Source organism: Balaenoptera physalus, assembly GCF_965194825.1.
Source record: "Balaenoptera physalus genome assembly, chromosome: 5".
Classification (NCBI taxonomy): Eukaryota; Metazoa; Chordata; class Mammalia; order Artiodactyla; family Balaenopteridae; genus Balaenoptera; species Balaenoptera physalus.
Genome location: NC_138884.1, coordinates 145,037,870 through 145,061,654, shown reverse-complemented (window position 1 = coordinate 145,061,654; position 23,785 = coordinate 145,037,870). Strand labels below are relative to the sequence as shown.

Below are 23,785 nucleotides of genomic sequence, written 5' to 3'. Positions count from 1 at the left end.
GTGCTTATGCATTCACTTATTCATTCCACAAACTGCTACTGAATGGTGAACGGCAAGTTAAAGAGACCTGAAGTGGCGTGAGCCATGGTTCCTATTCTCAAGCAGCTCATAATCAAATGTTACTTTAATCACAGGAGAGCTACTTCGTGCGGTGTGTGTGTGTGTGTGTGTGTGTGTTTACAGAAGAAATTACCTGGATATATTCTAGAAGCTTTTTTAATGGTTCATATATTTCTTTGTAATAATGGACTCACGTTACTCAACTGGTTTCTCAGATAGGCAGAGTAATGAATGGCTTGAGGGGTGACAAGATACCTAGGTACTTTAACATTTCTCTTCCATTGAAAACACCCATGGTACCTAAAAACTTACTATTAAAATTGTACATCAGATTAAGTCACTCTTGTCAGAATTAGTCTGTAAAAACAAATCTTAAGGAAAAAGAATCACACATCAGGGGTCATTTGATTGAATTCACACATTCACTATATATTCAATATTCATTGGGTTTCTACTGTATGACAGACACTATACTATACACTGAAGATGAAATAATGATTAAGATGGACACAGCCTTGTACTCATGGATCTCAGGGTCAAATGAGGGAAATAGTTATGAATCAAGACATCACATAAGAGAATATAAAGTTACTACTGTGATACACACTGTGAAAGAGAAGCCGTGAGGTTCCGGAAGAGAATATACTCCGGGAGATCTAACCCAATCAGAGGACTGGAGAAGCTTCCTTGGGCAAAAGACTGAACTAAGACCTGAGGTATACGAAACCGTCAGTGAGTTGCAGGGGCCTCAGGCAAAGGGTATTCATATCCTTGTGTGGGAAGAAGCACACTGAAGAGGAAGGAAAAGCTTAGAGCAGATAGAGCCTTGAAGAGTTTTTGCATATCCTGAGCATGTTTTGAAAGCACTAAGATGTCATGATCAGATTTTAATTTATATGTCAAAAATTTATAAATGATGGCGACCGAGAAAAATAATCTTGTTGGGGTGAGGAGGAGGTTCTCTTGGAAAAGAAAAAAAATCAAGAAATCTGTCGTGCTAGTACTGGCAGGTCAAGGTTGGAACACATAATGGTGGTTGGTTTTCTGACAGTTAGGAGTTGGACATGGGTGTTGTATAACCATGAGAAGGAAGATAAGCTGAAAGGGAAGGCAGGCAGGACAAAGTAGGTAATATCATGGACTTGCCTGTGTATCTAACAGATATACATTCATATATAGATATATTTAAACTGAAAAGGCATCTGTAATTTTTGCATAGAAATAGTTAAAAAATTAAGATAGAATGGTTTGTTACCTATTTCACTATATACCTGAAGTTATTGCATTTTCTTATTTCATGCTTGTTTTCTCCATTTGTAAAATTACAAGAGTACTATTATTTTTCAACGTATACTTTGCATCTAAATATTTCTGTGGAATTAAGAATAATCACTTGGCTCTTCAAGTTTTGGTCTGTATGGAAAACCAAGACTAATACAGTATCAAGCACATAAGCATATATTTGCAATGAACACTTATTAGTACTAATTTTTTTAAGGTGAGTTTTGTGTTCCTTTTCTGACCATGCCCCAACCCATTAGACCTGCACTGTTAATGCATTCATACTGTGCTGGAGTTTAATTGTTGACTTACTGAGAAAGAAGATTGCTTCTTGTGAGGCCCACCTCTGTCAGGATCTCAAGTAATAAACTAAATTTTTAAGAAAAAGTCAAATATGGGAAGGCAGGGGCAAAACTGACAGTACCCAGCCTTGTACCCAAGGAGATGTGAAGTTTAAAAAGTAACCACCAAAACTGTAGACAATATTTCATTTGGAATGTCTATGACAACCTAATCAAATATGGAGTTCTGAAAATCACAGACTTCCCTATTTAATATGTTCCATATGCTGAATAATATCACCTCAAGGTAGAAAAAGTTTAGTGAAGATGCTATTTTTTTTTCTGTAGTTAACCTAAATATGTTTGTTTTTTTTTTTTGTAGCCCTGCAGCCACTGCTGTGATATCTCTGGCCTTTGGACGGTACCTTCTGGAACCATTTTTCATTCAGTGTGAAATTCCTGAACTTGCAGTCAAGCTCATTACAGCTGTGGGCATAAGTGAGTATCACAGGTGTAAATATGAAAAATCCCTACAAAAGTCATTGGAGACAAAGTTTCTTGAGACTTTTTATGTAGTGGGACTGCTCCCCACATAGTGTTCTTCTTGCTTACAGTTCATTGCCGAGTTTGTGTTGGAAAACAAAGAAAAGAATAAGGAGTTGGAGTGATGCCTGATATGACATTACATGCCCGTTTTGCACTGGGTCAGTAGCTATGACGGCTAAGTTTTTAAAATAGGCAAACAAAACCACTTTGTTAGTAAAATAGTAACTGGATTGTACCTAAAAAGAGACTTTTACAAATGAAAACCCAATTTTTAAATGGATTCTGTATTAGAAAATATCCTTCCTCACCGATAACATGTTGAATTTTAACGCACTTAGCCTCATGGAATGGTGTTTGTGTGTTGGGTGTGTGTAGTGTTCATGCATTTTCTAGTGTTAGCAGCTGTCACTCTCAGTGTTAGGATTTTAGCTGTCCATCGATGGTCACAAGAGTGTTCTTCCAGTATTTGATTATTAGTAGTGTTTCTCAACTAGGAGTCTTCTTTATTGTCTCTAAATTAGGAAGTTGTTCATTTTCACCAATGGGCACAGATATTAGAACTTTTTTTAAAAAAGGAAATTAAAAAAGAGGAACATGGCCAACATGATATAAGTGATATGAAGCCCAATATGACTCTAACTTCCTGTTATAAGAGTCGACATTCCAAACTCTTAAATATGATGGGAGATGATCACTTACTTGTAGATACTAACTGAATCACTGTTTTCAGAATCAATATGATCCCACTTGATTAAGTTTGACTTACTTGGAGATAGAGAGCTCCCCAGGAATAATTGAACTACATACCCATGAAAGAATTTGTAGTTATACATGGCTGACGTATTTCAATAGAACAACGAAGAGAGAGATGAACATCTGACAGTAGAGGGGTGAGTGGTTAGTTAGCAGTAAAGAGTTAGGAATTGCACATAGAATATCTCTAGTGCTGGGTACATGTATTTCTGAACTTAAGTAGGTTCATCCTGGATTCTCCCCCTTAATTCATGGAACATACACAAATAATTGGTCGGTGAAATCTTTGAAGGGAGACAAAGAAAGATACTCGAATTAGACATTTCTGAGTTCTGGAAAGGTAATGGTGTTCTTGATTCATCTTGCCCTTGATACATACTACAGATGTGAGACTTGGGGACACATCACTTCAACTTTCTGCACCTCAGTGTTCTTACCTTTAAATCGTGCCCAGTCTCATCAGGTGTCTTGTGAAGATTAAACGATAGTAAAAGAGACAATGTATATAAAGTGTTTTGGAGAATGCCAGAAATTTTTTAAGAATGAAGTTACAAATGGTAGCTGTTTATACTCTTGTGGGAAAACATCTCCTCAAATTCCGTGAGACCAGGGGCTTACTCACTGCTGGGTTTCCAGCCCTTCGCATAGCACCTAGCATGTTGTTTGTGCTCAGTAAATATTTATTGACAACTGATTTTTACGAGAAGAGGTCTAAGAATTTTTCTCTAGTAGAGAAGCCAATGGAATGCCTGTGTGTTAAACTTGGAGGATTACACATCTTCAGGTCTCTCAGGCAGCAGGAAGATGGAGGTAAATAGTTTGCTCCGATCTAACACCATGAATTTTTGAATTTTTGAATTTTTGAACCATCTTAGCATAGTGGTGATAACTCAGGCTCTGGAGGCAAACTGCCTGGAATTGAAAGTTAGTGTCATAATTTCTTAGTTATGTGATTTATGGCTAGATATTAAACCTCTTTAAGCATCGGTTTTATTTATTGGTAAAATACCTGTGAAAAGATGATTTGTCTTGAATGGCTGTGGAAGGATGAAATTAGTCAGATTTTTAAGACAGCAGAGTGCCTTAACCAACCACTTTAGAAATGAGAGTCGGGTGGTAGGGGGGCATTACTAAATACTAATTCACCCCCTCCCCTTTTAAAAGTACTCTACTTCGTTTCTGTCAAATTAATAAAAATGAAAAGTTTTGGCTTACCCCAAATCTTGTCCATTCTGGTAAACGTATCAGGCACATGGAAGTTGAACGGGGAAATCTTATATATTCACATTTGTCTTCTCTCCTCTAGCCCAATACTGACATTACTCCCTTTAACGTCTATGGAACTCCATGAATTTTCACTCTCCTTGTAGCTTCAATAAACATTGAAGTATGTTCAATATTTGAAATGATATTTAGTTTTTTGGTTCTGCTCTCCTGAAACTAGACCCTGTTTAAGTATACACTCGAATGGCAGAATATTATAATAAAAATACTTTCCTTAAAATGTGGGATCTAGTCCCAGATGCATCCCTAACAACCTCTCTCTCCGTCTCAGTTTTCTTACTAGTTTAGTTTACGTAGGTGAGTAAAGAGCCCTACCTTCTTCCCATAACCTGTGGGAATAATTGGGGGAAGCAAACAAAGTAACACTAATGATTGCGATGTGAGAAAAAGAAATAGCCATTTCTACAAATGCAGTACTGTACTTTCTTTTCTAAAACTGTACTTTCCTGGCATCATTAAATTACATGAAAGAAACTCTAGGCCCAGTTCTGTGCTAGCTTCTCAAACATTGTAGATGGAGTGGCTCTTTATAGATCTGAAATTGGGCTATCCCTACTCCTTTTCTACCGTAGCTAGATACCATGACAACCAATTCTTAGGTAAATACATGTCGTATTGAAATATATAAGGACTGCAGAACAGCAACTGTACCCTTCAGGAGGATGAGAAATAAAATGTGAAATCAAAGTGTCCTGAAATCCCAGCCAAGATAAACATGAACCTTAGCAGAAAGGAAGAGTTACCGGGAGTTTGGAAGAGCTAGGTATATTAGTGAGATCGTATGTGTCTTTTGAGCTACTTCCTCATTGTTATCTGTGAACGACTGGTAAAAGTGTGGACTCTGGGGTCAGCTTACTTGGCTTCAATCCTATCTTTACACCTTACCTTCGTGAACACGGGCAAGTTAATTAATATCTGGATTCTCAGCTGCTCATCAGAAAAATAACACCAGTGATGGTAACCACGTCATAGAGATAGGATTAAATAACATTATCCATGTAAGGTCCTTGCACAATGTCTGTCATATAACGACAGTATATATTTATTTAAGGCTTACCATTTTTATTCCCAATAGTGAGATCCTAGATATAGTCTCTCTGCTTTATAAAGGTTGTTTATTGCTAAAAACCTATCCGAAATTAATGTATCCAGGAAACGAATGCAAACAAAGAGATAGAGGTGACCCGGGCAGCTGCTACAAAGAACAGTGGAACAATTCACTTTAGCTCACCATGTCGCATCCATATGGTGTCCGTATATTTTACCAGTTTAGCACAGAGCAGTCAGAAGCCAGAAGCCAGGGAGAACCTGAACCTGGGAGATAACCCAATATATCCAGGCTCAGTAATCTCACTCTGCAAAACAAAAGACAGACTTGAATTACGGAAGTGCAGAAAGAAATACTTGCCAGTCCTTAAATCATGGTACCAGTATTTAACACTCCTCGTTGCTGTTGCTGCATTTCATTTCTTAGGAAACGGCATCATTAATAAATAAATAAATACTATATGTCCCTCTGTTTTCATTTTGGTAACATTTAAGGTAAGCAATAATAATAATAATAATAAGCCCAAATTGATACAAGTAATTCTTAATGCATGAAATTAGGAATCATTATTCAAAGGAAGTAAAGCTAGGCTGAAAGCTTGCTCAGATTTCTTTGATGATTACAATGTGGAAAGATAGTGTATAAAAACCACAGTATTGTAGATGTTGTTTCAGAAACTCTGAAAACTTGCGTTTAATAAATCCCAAATCCCTTTTCAGTATTGTTGGATAAGCAATATACGTAGACTGAAATTTCTCTGTAAAGACACATGATGAAACAGCAGTTCTAGCCACTGGAGGACCTTCACAGTGCCTCTGTACTGGCTACCTTGTTACTTGTTAAGCTGTATCCCTTCAGGGTCATAGAGGTACATCTCAGCTGGAATTTGGGGTAGGGAATAATGAGGGCAATGTCTGGATGCTCAGATAAAGCAGGGTTTTGAGAAACCTTTGAGAGAAATCAGGCTTAACCAGAATTTTTATTTCAGCTGTCTGAGAGGAAAGCAAGGTGAGATTATCCAGTCATAATATTTGTTTGATTTTGTCTTCCATTTTTCTAAGAAAACTTTACAAAATATAAAATTCCCAAAACTCATTTTTTTTCTATTTCAATAGACATTGAATGTAATGCCTACGCTCTTTATGAACGTAACAAACCTTCTTTCCTCTTCCCAAATATATAGAGGTTCTAAATATGAGAATGCCTCTCTCTTTTCCCTCCCCCTTCCTCCCTCCCTCCCTTTCTTCTTTTTCGTCCTTCCTATCCTCCCTCCCTCTACTCCTTTTTCTCTTTCCTCGTTTTTCTCCCCTCTTCTCCTTACAACAGCTCTTTTCTATTGTGGAGTACTCTCAAAAATAGTGTTTGGGGTTTTAGGAGCTCTAGTTAAAAGAAAACAGTGCTCTTTTATTGTTGGTGGGAACATGCACCCAATTATTTTCAGATCAGTGCTGAATCTCCTTAACTAAAAAAATAATCCCTTTCTTATCACGACTCATTTATCACAGAGTAATTTACATAGAAAAAGGAAAAGAATCACTGGATGATGAAGATGAGCACAGAGTTGCATTAAATTATTCTCAATATATAAGTGCTTTGTATAGGGGAGAGGAAAATAATTATCTTTTATCTTTTCACTGATAAAATAATGCACTTGGTGATTAGCAATCGACCTGTCTATTTCTTCATGTTTCCAGCTTCAAACATAGATGAAATATTTCTCTTAGCTTCCCATGTAGCTTATTCAGGGCTCAAGCCTTTCTAATCATTCTCATCATTATTTCTTTGAAACATTTCTTCATTAGTAACCTCCTATCTAACTTTTCATGGTCCCTTATTCTTCCCATCTTTGAGTTGTTTTCAAAAATGAAAATTGCTTTTATTGATTTTTTTACTTAATACTTCATTATAAAAATTATTTTAAATCATGTAGAAAAATAAAATTTTAAACTTGAAAATTATTCTGTATTCTATCATCTATAGATACCTTCTGTTCATGTTTTGGTAAACACTCATTCAGAATTTTTCCGTTCCTTTCTCTCTGTCTTTGTGTCTTTATCTATCTTCCTATCTACCTATCAGTTTATCATCTACCCATCTCTCTGTAACTTGCTGTATTGGTCAGTAAAACGTCATGAACAATCTTTCGTGTAATAAATATTTAACTGCATCATGATTTTAAATGGCTGCATAATAAACCCTTAAAAAGGTATACTTTAATTAGCCTTCCTTTAGGGGGCTAGGTTATTTTTTAAATTTTGCTATTATACATTGTGTTGATACATTTGCTCCAATTCTTAAATTCTGAAATGAGCTAATGATTGTATCAGGCAATTGGAACTATGAAGATCACTCATTATTGTACGTATGGAATGCTTCCTATTGCAACCTGAACTGTAAGAATTCTGTGTTTGGTTTTATCCTCCAAGAAGTATTTTCGTACATTTTTGTTGTTTGTTTAGGGAGAATACACCTTTTTAAAAATAAAGCTTATAGATAATAACTACAAATGTCAGGTATGAAGTAGCTTTTGGGGCAGTGGAGGCGGGAGCAAGTAACACTAAGCATAAGGTTTTAGAAAGAGCGTAAAGTTGAAATCCACTGTCTAGAATAAGTCACCCCAGCAGAGTATAGGAGGCACGGTTTGAGAATATCGCCATTCATTTCATTCCTCTTGGCCGAAGGTGGTTTTTTAAAACTGAGGATCCAGGTCATTCACTGATTCAACAAAACCATGTTGATGATCTTCCTGGGCCAAGGATGAAGCTGGATACTAGCAAGACAGAGATGAATAATGCTTGTTCCGCCCTCAAGGTTCTCATGGTCCACAGTGCGGGGAGAGTGAATAGTTGAATACTACTCGGGACACCGTGGACGGTATCACCAAGAAAGGGAAATTCTGCTGGCTTCAGACCCAATGTGCATCTGGGAACTCTTTTGGATTCATCCCTTGTAACATTTTTTCCAAGTTCCAAAACATATCTGGGAAGCCTATACATTTAGGGTAGGTTGAAAGTCACTCCTGACTGTGCTGATTGGAAAGTGGAAAGGAAATGCAAAAAGTGCTGTCTGCAGCTAGTCCTGAAGGTGAAGAATCACGTCCCAGCTCACACATTGCCCCTTCTTGAGTGTGATGCCGAGCTGGCAGGTAACTATGCACAAGATCAATCATTGAGCGAGGAAAGAGTTGCCTGATCTATCAAGCTGAAGAGTCACATTCAACAATCTCATTGCATGTGATGACTTCGGGATTTGCTTGGAAGGTATTTTTATATGATTATTAGGGCGCTACAGTATTTGTCCGCTCTTATTGACATATACAAAGAACAAGAGAGAACTTCTTACTGTTCACAGGTTTCATCCAAGCCTCTGAAACTTCAGTGTGCATAAAAATCACCTAGAGATCTTGCTGAGATACAGATTTGTAGTCCTTAGGTCTGGTGTGGTGCCTGAGATTCTGCATTTCTCAACTGCTTCCAGGTAATGGCAACACTGCTGGTTCACGGATGGCACTTTGAAGAGCCACAACCTAAGGCGTCTTCATACCAATGATGATTCACCTTTTCTAACTTCATCTATTTGTTTGCAGCTATGGTGATGGTCCTAAATAGCATGAGTGTCAGCTGGAGCGCCCGGATCCAGATTTTCCTAACCTTTTGCAAGCTGACAGCAATTCTGATCATTATAGTCCCTGGAGTGATGCAGCTAATTAAAGGTAGGGACTGAAAAGTAAATGCTTTTTAAAATACGTTTCTGCTTTTGGTCTCTTCTAACACTAACTTCCGCTTGTACTAGCAGAATCCCTTAATTAGTCTCTCTGTTCATGGAACTTAGACTCTGTACTGTCATCTAATTGATTTGAAAGCCTGCAACATTGGGGGTTGAGTTGGTATTTACAGCTGAATGGCAACAAGAGGATTAAGACTGGGCCAAGCAACAAAATAAGGCATCAGTGAATTTTCTCTTGGTCTAAACTATTTGTAGTGAAAACACAAAGGGGAAAAGAAAAATAAGCCATTGGTTTTAACTACAGATAAATATGTCTTCTTATTTTTACTTAAAGTAGTTCAACCACAGTATTAAAGATTAGAGAGAAAAAGATATCTGGAAAATAATGAAAAATGATGAATAATTATTTTACGGTTATTATTCCTTTTACCTTGAGAATGGATTCTTGACAGAAGGAGAGTCAGATATGGGAATAGCATTCGCAAAAAGACAAATATTATCTGACAATAAAGATAGCTGTAAAAATGTAAGTTTTATTGTTACATTATTTTTATGTAAAATCTGCATTTCTGTGGAAATGTAACACCATTTTCTGGGAGTATTTGCCTTATAGACTTGCCTATTAAATAAGAAAAGATGAGATGGTTGAGGGTGATGTCATTTAGAGTTTCAGTTCTAGGTAAGAAGGCACAGGCAATTGCTTGGATTCAGGGGAAGTTGTTGGATCAGAAGGAGGTCCAGGTGAGTTATTTAACTAACAATGGGCACAATGGTAGGAAATAAGTAGGAAAGTGAGATGAAATTGTAAAGGAGTGACATATAACTTGGACATGTTAAGTATTTAATGTTGACATTGATATTGTCTGTTCCAAGAAAGGGAATTTATAGAGAAATTTAATGAAGTGGCAAGAGAAGAATTACACAAGACAAAAGGAAATGCCAAAATTAAGCAAAAAAAAATCATTGCTGATGGTAGAGGCATTAAACAGTAATAAAAGTGGAACGATTCGTCATTCTGTAGCTGGGTAAAGGGAGCTGCTGCTGTCCATTTAATAAGCCTTGTGGGAGAGCTTAGAGCTCTCCTGGCTAAATGTTTGCATCAAGTCCAGCAACCTCAGCCAACGTAAACACAGTGAAGATGTTTAACACTATAGCTTACACTGAAGGGAAGACGTGGGCTCACTCTTCTAATTCACCTTGGCCTCCACAGAGCTGACCTGCCCATATTTTATCTGACCCATCAGAAATGTAGGGAAAATAATCTGTTTTGCTGCTGCTTTCCTTTTCTGAGCTAACTCTTTAGACTTCTGTAAGGAATTTCTTCCATTTTTGGAAAGTGCAGAAACTCTGGGTCCTGGACCCTTCTTTTGTTCTAGTTTAGGTTCCAAAAGATGATATACTATCCTTTAAAACAAAGATTTTTTTCTTTTCTTTTTTCTTTTTGATGTAATGTAAGACTGTAGTCAGTTTTTACCACTTATTTATATATGTGTGTGAGGTGAGGTGAGGTTGCCCAAATGGTAGTGTATTGCAAATTCCTTGAGAGCAAAAGTCATGATAGATTGTTTAGGTTTGTTTTTTCACATTACAATAGAATGATCCTTTAATACTTATGATATCGTTACTGAACCAAACTTAGGTCTGCTTGCCCGATGCACAGCAAAGCCAATCTACTGACACCCAGTTGTGCTGAAGGAAAGTACAGTGTTTATTGCAGGGCCAAGCAAGGAGAATGGGCAGCTCATACTCAAAAGACCTGAACCTCCGGATGGCTTTCAGGAAAGGCTTTTTAAAGACAGTGTGAGGGAGAGGGTCACAGGGTGCATGATCAGCTCATGCACCATTCTCTGATTGGTTGATGAGGAGGTAACAGGTAAGGTCACAGAGGTCAGCATTATCGATCTTCAGGTTGCAGCCAGTTTGGGGGCCACAAGATTGTGGTGATCATGAAGTTAGCTTCTTCTGCCTGGTGGGGGTTTTAGTATCTGGAAAACAACTCAAGGGTATGATTCAGGATGTTATCTTTAGCCCTTGAGGAGTAACTAAAAGACCTTGAGTTTGTTTTACGGCTAAACTATTACTATTTTGTTTTGTCTTGTTTGACTGCTTTCCTTTGTTTCTGCATTTTCTCACTTCTCTGATTAAAATTGTTCTTTGGAACTCAGGGAAGGCCTAGAAGGTTAAAGCTTTTCTACAAACAAGAGGCAGGGGACATGGGGAGCGGTCTGTCCCCAGGAAGGCCCCACAGGGTACTGCTCAGTTTCAATATCAGTGCTTAATGTGACCATGTTTCCTTATATCTCACTTAACAGAGAAGTGACCTGAGAATTTTACTACATTTAAAGTAAATTAAATATTTTGGAGAGTATTCTCAGCAGGTTTATTTACTCTATTACTATAAAACAGTGATTCTCTGTCTCTAACTTATCATATATTTCTCACATTAATATGAAACTTCAAGAAGAGAAAAATTTTACTTACACAGATTGTACATTTATTCTAATCTAATGAGATCCAGAAACTAGCTGTATGTTCTGTATTCTCTTATGAGGATTTGTTAAACTTTCCTTTGAATATAATAACTTTCATCTTCGTGAGACTTCTGTTATGCAGCCAAAATATTCCTGAAACTTAGAAACACCTCTCTTTCGTAATACTCTCAAAATGGCCCTTTTCAGGATCTGTGCTTGGGATTCAGTCTTTACAAAATTTGATATCTTTTATTGATTATTCAGTGCTGCACTCTTAGGAATATTGTCCCTTAAGGCCAAGTAGACCACAGATCATGGTAAAGCAATATGCAACAGATGTTTTTACAGGGTTTCCAGTATTTATATTTTCCTTCTATGAGGACACAGAGATGTTTTTGTAAAATAGGTATTTCTGAATTGACAGTATCATTTTTAAAAATGAACTGTGTTTGGGAATTGGATGCTTTGAGGGGAAAGTCATTTAGTGGCTAAGTTAATATTCTCCATTTTGGGTCTCAAAACTTGCACGTTATATTGATACATGTGTTGTTGTCTGGACAATGCAGGCGAAAACTGAGATTTGAGTGAAGAGAGAAAGGGTCTTATGTATATCATCTACCTCCCATCCGCCTTTTATTTTCTTACGGGAAGGCCAGTTTTGAAACAAGTCACATTTCCCATTTAGATCATTTCATTTGCTATTTTCTTTGGGAAATAGAGACTTTTCATGCTTAACTTTGAATATTGATTAACTAAAGTAAATCTGAATTTCTATTTTTTAATTATCCAAAAGATATACAGGAAAAGTCCCATTATGATTTACAAAGTAGAGAAACGGTTATGCATAAAAGTGCTCAGTCCAGGGCTTCCCTGGTGGCGCAGTGGTTAAGAATCTGCCTGCCAATGCAGGGCACATGGGTTCGAGCCCTGCTTCGGGAAGATCCCATATGCCGTGGAGCACCTAAGCCCGTGCGCCACAACTACTGAGCCCGCGTGCCACAACTATTGAAGACCGTGTATCTAGAGTCCATGCTCCGCAACAAGAGAAGCCACCGCAATGAGAAGCCCATACACCGCAATGAAGAGTAGCCCCTGCTGGCCGCAACTAGAGAAAGCCCACGCGCAGCAGTGAAGACCCAATGCAGCCAAAAATAAATAAATAAATTTATAAAAAATAAAAATAAAAGTGCTCGGTTCACATGTTGATGCAAAAATTTGTTTACACCTATTTATTTTAGAGTTCAGTATAGTTTCTTTTGTGTTTCTAGAAGGAAACCATGCCATTCTCTAGGAAAGGGTCTGCAGACTTTCTCTGTAAATGGGCGGATAGTAAATGTTTTCAACTTTGTGTGCCACGTGGTCTCTGCCACAACTATCAGCTCTGCTGGAGGGTAAAATTAGCCATAGACTGATAGTATCAGTCATAGGTAAATAAGTGGACCTAACTGTGCTCCAATAAATCTTTCTTGACAAAAGAAGCTTGGGGGTGCAGAGCAGATTTGTTCCACAGGGTTTTCCAACCCCTGTTGGTATCCAATGAACTATAGGGAGAAAGCAGAAAGTAAGTTAAATGATGTGAGAAGGTGGTTCTTGGGTTTCATGCCTCCTCATTGAAGATAGACCCTTGAATATTTCTTCCCAAGCATTATATTATCATCATTTTTAAGAATTATATCACACTCCTAAAAACTATAGTTTACAGACGATCCTTTAGTCTTCTTTCATGGTCAAACTCTGTTACGAGTAGAGGCATGCTTAAAAAAGAGATTGTTTTTGAAATGCCATTTTCCTCTTTGCCATGATTTTATGAAAATAAATGTGAGGTAGTGTTAGTGGCAATCAGTATACTTTTGGGACTCCTTCTCTAGAATGGATACAGCATTAATAAAGTTGGGAATGAGCAGAGAGTAAGAAATCTAGACCTGAAACTGTATAGTTCATTCCCAACCCCCCTCCCCCCCCCATTCATGTTTATGGTTAAAGAATGAATAATAACCAATTCTTTGAAAAGTCCTAAATCTTTCTGTTCTCATTGTAGGGCAAACACAACACTTTAAAGATGCCTTTTCCGGAAGAGATGCAAGTATTATGGGATTGCCACTGGCTTTTTATTATGGAATGTATGCATACGCTGGCTGGTAAGTTGATATCGCTATCAACTGGTGATTTGGATGGTTCATTAATTCCTTCAAGTACTTTAAGTGCCAAGCAAGGTGCTAGGCAAATGTGAACAGGCATAATCCAGTATGACATGCTTTACCTGAAGTGAGAAAGATGATGTGGCTCCCTTCACCAGGCCAATTACCGTGCACACAACTTAACACAAACATCACTGAGGTTTCCAGTCAAGGCAACTACCAGATTTAACCTGATAATGTAAAAAAGAAACAAATGCTGGGTCTTGAGAACCAGTACAAATCACTTATAAGTATGGATCAATAAGGGCATAAGAGCGCCCCAAGAAATTAAAGATTAGTATTGATACTTTGTCAGAAAGCCTCCCAGCAGAAGCTACAGAGGTGTACCCAATAGTGATTAATTGATTTACTCCACCTTCCCATGAGAAGGAAATAATTCAGATACAGAAATAAGTAAGATGTTCCCAGGAGGTAAAATGGTACTCTAAAGGCAGGGAGGAGAAAACAGGATAGTGAAATCAGGTGTACTAGATAATCTGTTACATTTTAAAGGACCTTACAAATTCCTTAAAATTTCCTCAACACTTGAAAACAAAAAAATGCAGGAAGGATGAATAAAATCACTGTGCCACAAGTATATTTCCTTAAATCCCTGTCCAACTGTGATGCCATTCTGGTTGAAGCATTAAAGCTTTGTATTCATGTCTTGCTTTGTTCAGGAACTTGAATAACAATAATCATGACCAGGAGTGGGATTTTTTTCCTAATTACATTTTACTGATCTAATAAGATTTAGTTGAAGCGACTGCTGCAAGAAATCCCATTAGGTAGAAAAATACTGCTTAAACATCAAAATAATTGTAATGCAATTAAATTTCATTGTTTGGGAATAATTACTAGCAATATTTCTTCTTTATTATTTATAGAGCTAATAGTTGTACAGTTGCTGTGAGAATGTTCTATGAGTCTAAAAATAATGAACTACACTAGCTCAAAAATTATGTAAATGCATTTCAAATACAAATACAATTTCCTTTTGTTTCTTTTGTTTTTAGGATCATACCTTCCAGCTAATGCATGGAATATAAAAATATTTTTTACCCTGTTAATCTCACTGAGTTATGGAAATAGAGCACTAGAGGAGAATTAGGAGAGTACAGGAACTAAAAATGTTAATATGGTATTTGAAGCAAAATGTTTGAAGTTCTTAGAAGACTGTAGCTCTAAAAAGTCTAGTGTAAAATATTTGTGTATTCTCGAAATATTTTGATAGCCATTGCGTGTAAGCATTACTCTTAGTATTTTTGAAGTCTTTTTATTTTTGTCCAAAGCACAACGTGGTGCTGAACAAAAAAATAGAACGGAATTGTGCTCCCAGGGTTAGCAGCAGAATCATCTATTCTATGGCTATTCAGCCTGATCACAGCTCTGGCACCCTGGGGCACCAGCCAAGCCCTGGGAGGGTCACCGAGAGACACCAGAGCAAGTGGGGAGGTGACAAAAGCTTTCAGCTAGAGCCAAGTGTTGGGGGCTTGGCGGTATTCAATCAGGAATGCGGAATGTGGAGATCGTCACGAGGGAGATTTGATTAATTCTATTGAATGAAGTTTCTTTTGCCTGAGTACCATGCATCTGTTCCCACGGAATCTTAACAATATTCTTCTATCCAATGCACTCCCCTACTCTAAGTGCTGACTATTCAGGTTACCTGCTTTATGTAGAGCAAATCTTCTCCACTTCTGTAAGCTTTTGAGGGCTGATAGATTTCTCCAAGTATAAAGACTCTTTTCATTTTGAATGATCTTATTATCTTAACCTTTAGTTTTGTTGATGCTGAACCCCAAATGTTACTCTCGTTAAAATGATTAAAAAATGACAATTTAGGTGATAATAAATGAGTCCAAAGAACTGCAAAATGGGGTGGAGGACAGGAAGTTTTTATAGGATGAAGAGTAAGGAGCAAAGAAAAGGAAAATAGAAAATGAGTATGAAACAAGGAAATAATTATAGAGCCCAGAGGTGGCTTGGCGTTTGGAGGTTAAGTGGCTCCATCTTGGACCTAGAAATATATTTCAATACTCTGTTTACAGTGTAAACGGGGTTTACATGAACCTTTGGTCATATTTTAACCTGTCGAATCCTCATGTCCACATCCTAGTTTAAAGAACAGGAAACTGTTGGTTTTCTTGTATTCTAGAGGGTTCAATCATAGTGTAGGAAATTAAGGCCGGGATTTTAAATGGACTGTTACGCGTTACCAATGGTTAATGTAGGGGGCAGATAAGTAACTGTTATGTCTCCAACAGGCTGTTCTGCTACCTGAATGCTGCTTTGTGGATAGGTAGAAATCATCTGCTTGTTAATCTGTGGCCATCAGTCTTAGAAAAAGGGAGCTGTGTGTAGAAGAACTAGTCTGTTGGTTTGGAGTGCCAGAGGAAAAAGTTAATATCTGGATATAAATGGAACAAGATGGAGACTAAAAGAGTTCCCAAAGCAGGGGGTGTTTAGGCACTTTCCAAATGTGATCCTGCCTCTCTGACCTTTTTTTGTCTTTCATGACGGAATTACAAGACTGGGTTGTGGAATTATAAATTGGGCGCCATAATAAGCCTCCACTCCCTGTGCTGCCCGGCCCTGACAATCTTTGATGCAAAAAAAGGGTGTAGGGCGCATTGCAAATAAGGTGACAGAAGCAGCTGTTGTCCTCAGAAGTTAACCACCCAGGGTGTAAGTAAACGCAGCAAGACCCTTGTTGTCTGGGAGGCCTTGATCCGTTAGTAAGTCTTCCCCTATGTGTTGAATAGGAACAAGACACAGCCAAACCTTGGATCTGAATAGAGCAGGCTGTTGGTTTATGAGGAGTGCTGGACCTTTTTAGAATGATGAAAACTCCTTCACAGAAACATGATTAGGGGGAAAGAAATCATTAACCCAGCCAGGTCACAGAGTTGGGTCAGAACAACTTTTATATTATTGCCAACGTCTGCATTCAGAGAAATATGTCCGCCAGTCTCCCTTGTGGCCCGGAGGAACTCAATCAATTTCAGTCCCATATCCTGATCCAAAGCTAAATATTGCTTGGTGGGATTTTTTTTTTTTTTTTTTTGAATTGTGTGATAGAAAATAGTTTTTTGGTCTGTCTTTTTTCTCCCTTTTAAATCCTATCCTCAGTGGATTTAGTCTATCTAAAGCACCTGCTGGGATTATTTTGTAGCATTGTGTCAAATTGAATCTAAAGAATAAGCTTCTTTTCAAAATAATTCACATAGTTGGGTATCAGAATGCATTGCCAGCTTTGCAGTGCCTTTTATACACAATCATGGAAAAGCTGGAACAATAGATCTTATGAACATTCTCTAGAGAACTTGAGGAGATGGGCTATGGACGCATGGCTGGAGACTTAGAGAGCGTAAAGGTGTATTTCCCACAGGAGTGAATGTTTGGACCAAAATCAGAAGCTTTCTCCTTCCCACCTCCCACCCTGTCCCAAGCCCTTTCCTTTTCTCTACGGCAAAATATTTGAAATTGCGTTCTTTTTTTCATAAATATTTCCTTTCTCGCCTTAACACTGTTGGAAAAAGACCAGTTCTAAAATAACTGTTTAGAAGGAACTGGCTATTTTTGAAGTGAGAAGTCTGGAAATATTTCTAAGTGTGTGTGTGGTTTTTGCGTGGGTTTGTTTTTTGTTTTTTTTTGGGGGGGGATTTTTTTGTTTTGTTCATTTTCTTCCTGTACTTCCCACTGCCTTGGGCTTATAACAAACACATCAGATCCCTCAGAGTGCATATACCAGATATAAGTATTGATTGTTGCTTGCATTCCTGGTGTAACTACAACCTCTATTTTTAGCAACTTACTTTCTAGTCATTAAAAAATATCCTTGGCTGCTGACTTTTTAGATCACCTTTGGTGCTACTGTTTTCTCTCAGATATTCAAATGTTTCTACTTAGAACATGGTCCTTACAGTATTAGACACCTGAACTTTATTAAAAGATAAACTGAGGCATATTAAAATGTTAAGAGTTTCAGCAAAAATCGATATAAATTGACACCATCCCGTCTTGCAGACAGAAAGGAGCTCCAGGGAGCTGCACAGAAGAGAAGGCTTTTATAGGCAGAAGGCGGTGGGAACAAGGAAGTTATACTAAGCCATAAAACAGCTTGGTTATTACAAAGTTATTTTCATTTAGGGGATGGCAGGGGTCTGTCAGGCAGAATGCTTTAATAATGCAATTCCTAATAGACTGGTTTCAGATTCCATTTCTAGGAGATCTGAAACTTTAAGTGAATTACAGTTTGGTTTGGTGACACGAGGCTTAGCATAAGCGACTCCATTTTGGGCCTGTCGTCTTGTGCTTTGTTTTGTTTTACAACCATGAACATCGACTGCCTATTTGTGAATAAAGGTGGAATAAGACAGGTTTTCTCATCTTTGTTTTAAGGTGTGAGATACCTTAATTATATTAAAGGCTGATGGGCTAATATTCCAGCCTCTTGGTTTTAGATGATAGAGAATTTGTCCCTATAGAACCATGCTTCTGTGGACCTATATAATAGCTATTTTATCTTCTAAGGAATAATAAGAGCATAGAGGAATACAATGAAAATGTGACTTTTTTACTTTGCGGAAAGTTTCTAAGCCTCTGAAATGGAGCAGTGGAAAGGTCTTTGTATGTCTAGTTCTCTTCATTATGATCCCTTAGTTCTCCCATCTTCACGATCCGGTTATCTCTGTGTGCTTATTTGAGGAGTCTGCCTCAATTTTACATCTTGGAACCTTGAAAGAGAACTTTAAGGGCTTTAAATGGTCTCCAGAAGTCACTTTAGATTAGAAAAAGAAGTCAAGGATGCAAGGCAATTGACATGCCTGGATGGGGTAAGTAATGTCATAAAGTGAGGGAAAGGAATCTGAATTTCTCTAGGGCCATAAATTTAGGGTAATATGTGTAATCCTGTGGGACTTGAAAGTGAAATATTGTGTGCCTCCAATGCTTCTTGTCATGTAAGAGATGACAAGTGTTCAGGATCTGGGGGAAATATTCAAAGTGTTCTGCCCTTTCGTTATCAACTTACTAGTGTAATGACTAACAATGGGCCTAAAATTAGCTGCGTAAATACAGACACACACACACACACACACACACACACACACAAAGCAACTTCACCATTGCTATTATGCATAAGGCATAGTTGCCTTATGACTTGAGGTTATTTGGGTGGGATGCATATTGGAAAACAGTGAATTGAAAGGAAAAAGTGCAAATTGAGAATTTATTATCCTTTATCCCATTTTTATTTCCTCTGTGCCTTCTGTGTTCATATCCAGAAGCCAATTCCCTAAAACTAAGAAATGCTATTATCATGCTTCTATTGTCCTGCAGGTTTTTATCACCCCTACTAAAAGCTGGATTCCCAGAAGCCAAAGGCCATCTTGTACTTACATTCTGTTCTCACTCCCAGGGCACGCTTTGTGCTGCAGAGTACTAAGCTGTCGCTCATACCCCTGTGCATATAGCACTTTCCCACACCCCCGTGCTCACGTGCTGTACTCTGCCTGGAATGTCCTCACGCCACTTGACCAGGGCTAAACATCAAACATTTTTGAAGACTCAGCTTGGGTGATGCCTTCTCTCAAAAACCTTCCAAGACCTGCCAGTCTGGTTTAGACCTCACCCCTGGCTTCCATGGTAACCTGGGCATGCTCTAACATTGCCTTCTGTGCTGTATCACACCACTCTATGGACCCTTCTATGAACTATGAGCTCCTTGACGAGAAAGATTATAGATTTTCTACTTTGATTTCCCCAGTGACTGACATGTGATAATCTCATACATTGCTGGTAGGAATGCAAAAATGGTGGAAAATAGTTTGACTATAAACATGTATCTACTCTGTGACCCAGTGATCGTATTCTTGAGTATATGCCCAAGAGAAATGATTGCATGGTCCCCAAAAGAACATATACAAGCATATTTATGGTATCTATAGTCATAATAGCTGTAAATTGGAAATGATTCAAATGTCCATCAGTGGTAGGGTGTATAGTGTTACATTCATACAATGAAAAGCAACAATAAAGAATGAGGAATTACTGCTCCATACAACAAACAACATGGATGAGACCCACAGACATGAAGTCCAGCAAAAAAATCAGACACAAAAGAATAAGTATTGTATAGTAGTTATACAAGCAAATATTATTAGTCTATTGTAATGAAACGATCAAAGCTAATCTATATTGGTAGAAATCAGAATAGTGGTTGCCTTTACAGGAGGGTGGAGGAGATGATAATGATTGCAAAGGGCCTTGAGGGGACCTTCTAGGGTGCTAGAAATGTTGTACCTTTCGATCCTTTTGTCAGTTACATAGGTGTATACATATGTAAAAATTTATCATTGTATACTAAGATTTATTCACTTTACTGTTTGTGTGCTATACCTCTATGAAAAAGTTAAGAAATAAAAAAGAGCTCCATAAATACTGCTTAATAGAAAAATGAATTGTGGGAGATTTGGGTGCTGGAGATTTTCATCTTAGGTTATTTGTTTATAAAGTTTTTATGATTCTGAGTTTGATTTTAAATATTTAAAATTTGAAACTTTGGGTGATGATCATAAAATATATTCATGGTTTATAATTCATGTGTGTCTTTTTAGGTTTTATCTCAACTTTGTTACTGAAGAAGTGGAAAATCCTGAAAAGTAAGTAGCCATAACTACTCTGAAATATTTATAAGGAATAAAATGTAAAGTTGTATGGTTAAAAAAGTGGACCTAAAGAAGGAATTCAGTGAGGGCTAATTAGCTTTCTCACCATCATCATTCTCTTGGGCAGTAAAGCTTACTTGATTTTATCATAAATTAGATGTAAATAACTTTATTGTATATTCTACATCCAATATAAAATTGTCTGATAACCTGAAAGCATAAAAGAATAGAGTTATATTTTAGGTAACTCATTTCATAAAAACATACATACAACTTAAAATGGACTCTTGGCTGTTCACAAACGTGCTATGAGATGTGAACTCCAAAAGTTGATTATTTCTAGTAATTCATGTGAGTTTTTTCAGAGCTATCCAATTAAAGAGAATAATGTAATTAATGAACAAGTAGTTATGAAAGCCTATAAATAACTGCAGAATATTCTAGGAACTTGTAAATTTGGGGAGCTGGATGACTGCTTTTACTTTTTGTTATTGGTAAAAATCATCCTTTTGATGATTAGGTGATTTGATGATGATTTATATAATGTTTCAGAATGAATTATTTTTAACCTAGAACTTAGAAAAATGAATTATTTTTATGATTTGTCTAAAAACTTGACTTTTTACAGGAAAATCACATAATCTATAGCCAGAAAAGGGAAATTTTAAGTAGTACAGTGTAAGATAAAGACAGAATTTTAGAGTTATTTAATTCATCTGACTTTTATGAAATATCTATACCATGTTCCAACTATTGTGCATCATCTGACATGATGAATAAGACGTATTCAAGATTCCACTGTCTAGTCATTGAGTCAAATGTGTAAACAAATAACTAACATGGTGTGATTGGTACCATAGTAGATTATTTTCCCCATTTGACAGAGACGAAAGGGGGAAATATTTATCTAGGGAGTTGTTGCTTATAGAGACTCAAATGATGAGTAGGTGTTCCTTAGGTAATTATAAAAGAGAGAGAGAGAGAGAGAGGGAGGGAGAGGGAGAGGGAGAGAGAGGGAGAGAGAAGAGAGGGGAAGGGACAAACTTCCAAGAAAGGGAAACAAGTACAAAGGTGAGTCAGTAAGAAGTAGCCTGGACTTCAGAGAACATGCCTAAGGTTTGACAATTCAAATTAAGGTAGACTAAAATTCGGGTAGCAAGTATATTGGCAGCCGATTAGATCTGGCCAAGTACCAGAGTTGTCAGAATTTTGAATAATACGCAAACCAGTAATTGAGGTTCAAATAGTGTTTCATACTATCTGATTTAATCATTATGCAAATCACTGTGTAATTTAAACATGTGAAATGGTTATTTTATTGAGAAATATGATAAATTTCTAGCAATGTTTTCATATTTATACCTGGAATTGTGGTAGAGAACATACATTTACCAGGAACTAGTTCTTTCTAGCATTGCTCTGAAATGATAAACTACATTATGACTCTAAATCCGCTGATTACAGAGATAAATGGGTTGCCCTGCCTTTTTATTTTTGTGAATAATTAGTGTGTAAGTGGCAACGAGGAGGAAAGACTCCTCTTACTAGATTTTATGTAAAGTATTTATTGAGTCTCCATTGTGTGAAAGAGATTACTATGGTTTATGACTGTCTTTTTTAAGTCTACAAACATTTTAAAGAGACCAATTACTAAAATCCAATATCAGAGAATATTTCTTATGAAAAGGCTGGCAAACTGTAGGTCTGTGGATGTGACCTATAATGTAACAGTTATTACATGGTACATCAGTGGCATGGAGATAGTTCATATTCTCATTTAATGCTATTTAATAATTTAAGCATAGATTTTGTTTTCAATATGTACAATTATACTATTGTGCATATTAAGCATATTCAAACTATGCCATTATTAGCTTGATCTGAATTTCTGATGCATTCTGCCAGAGAGGTATGCCAGTCAAGGATTCTCTCTCTCCCTCTTTCTTCTTCTTAATTTAAGAGGCTTAGTTTCACACATTGATAATGTTCATGATCAAGATATACAAATAGTAAAGAACAGTGATGTATTGATTCGGGGTTTGTTGTCCACTGTTGCAAAGAAATTTCCTCATCTCAAAAAGTGAGAATAATAATAACACCTACTTCATTGGGTTGTGGTAATGAGTACGTAGATTAGTGACTGTTACTTTTTAATCTCTACATAAATGGTTGTTGCTACTATTATTATATCCTTATTTTAGGAGCAAGGTAAAATGTTACTCCCATAAGAGTGTTTCCTAAGTTTCAGTATCCTAAACAATTCTCTTTCTTCAGTGTTTGTGAAAGAAATGCAAAAAAAATTTTCACACCATATTGAAGCCTGTTGTGTTAGACTAAGATTGTTATCACTGGTTACACTGGATGAAATATTGTCATTTTCTGGAAATCATGATTCTGCAAATTTCATTAAATATTCCTAGAATAATTTTAATTTAAAATTATATTTTAAGCTCTTAAACTTAGGAACTTTTCAGGAGAGAGTACCAATCTCTAGATTTTTAGGTCAAGATAATGAGTAACTGCCGAGACAACTTGAAGAAAGAAACCTCTGATACCTTTTGGTTCTTTTATGTTAGGTACTCAGATATTCAATGTTTGCATGGAGAAGTCTGTGTAAAACTCAGACAACACATTTATTTTCTCAAAATCAGAATATGAGAAATCTCCAAAATCCCCTTAATGGCAAGTACAGGTTAAATTTGTACTATGTATTTATCAACCAAAGAAATTCAGGGTTTTGAGCAATTTATGTCTTAATTTTAAAAATAGCATTTCCCTGAAATGTTGATAATTTTTCCAGGTCTTTTAAAACTAAATCTTATTTTTTAAACACAGAGAATGCTTTGGGAAATATTGATGATCGAATATAGAGAACAGACGGTAAAATTATGTGGACCTCGTCCAGATGTGTAATTTGTATTATTTTGTAGGGAGACACGGCTCCAAAATACCTTTAGATACAAGGGAGAATAATTATAATTCCATCTCCTTTGTGACGTGCCAAGATAAATGTGTTTGCCCATCAGTCACGGGTGCATGTGTCCAGGTGTGCTGTAACGGGCAGCGTTCAGCAGCTGGTGAAATGAATCATCAGCTGGAGATACAACCCTTTTTACTGTTCTCCTCCACCTAGGCAATAAAATTTCCCTAAAATTGTGACCTGATAGAAAAAGGGATCATTAATTTAGATCAGTGAAAATAGCAATGTGACTTAAAATATATAGGATGTGGAATAAGTTTTCATGATCACAATTGGCTACCCTTTACATATAATTTAATTTCAGTGGAAATCTTTCAAATTAGCTAACATTACCTTATGGAATAATTTCTGAAGTGCTATTATGAGTGTGACTTACAGAACAGTTCCTTAATGTCGTAACAAGTGGGAGATAAACTGGGAGATGAATGCAATCCAAATAACTAGCTCGTGGCTTCTTTCTATTCTTAAGTTTCATCTATTCTTTAAAGCTTGTAAAGCACTAATCCT

General features: G+C 37.0%; 1 protein-coding gene across 3 annotated transcripts in view; it reads left to right on the top strand.

The window, feature by feature from the left end:
• Positions 1 to 23,785, top strand: part of SLC7A11 (solute carrier family 7 member 11) — a 93,535-nt gene that overhangs the window by 8,065 nt on the left and 61,685 nt on the right. For all 3 annotated transcript variants that reach the window (XR_014263756.1, XM_082462191.1, XM_082462190.1), the window contains exons 3-6: positions 2,005 to 2,120; positions 8,840 to 8,965; positions 13,489 to 13,588; positions 20,248 to 20,292. Coding sequence is in view for 2 of the 3 variants with exons in the window: in XM_082462191.1 (XP_082318317.1) it covers positions 2,005 to 2,120; positions 8,840 to 8,965; positions 13,489 to 13,588; positions 20,248 to 20,292 (387 nt within the window). In the remaining variant the exon portion in view is untranslated. The remainder of the gene's footprint in view (positions 1 to 2,004; positions 2,121 to 8,839; positions 8,966 to 13,488; positions 13,589 to 20,247; positions 20,293 to 23,785) is intronic.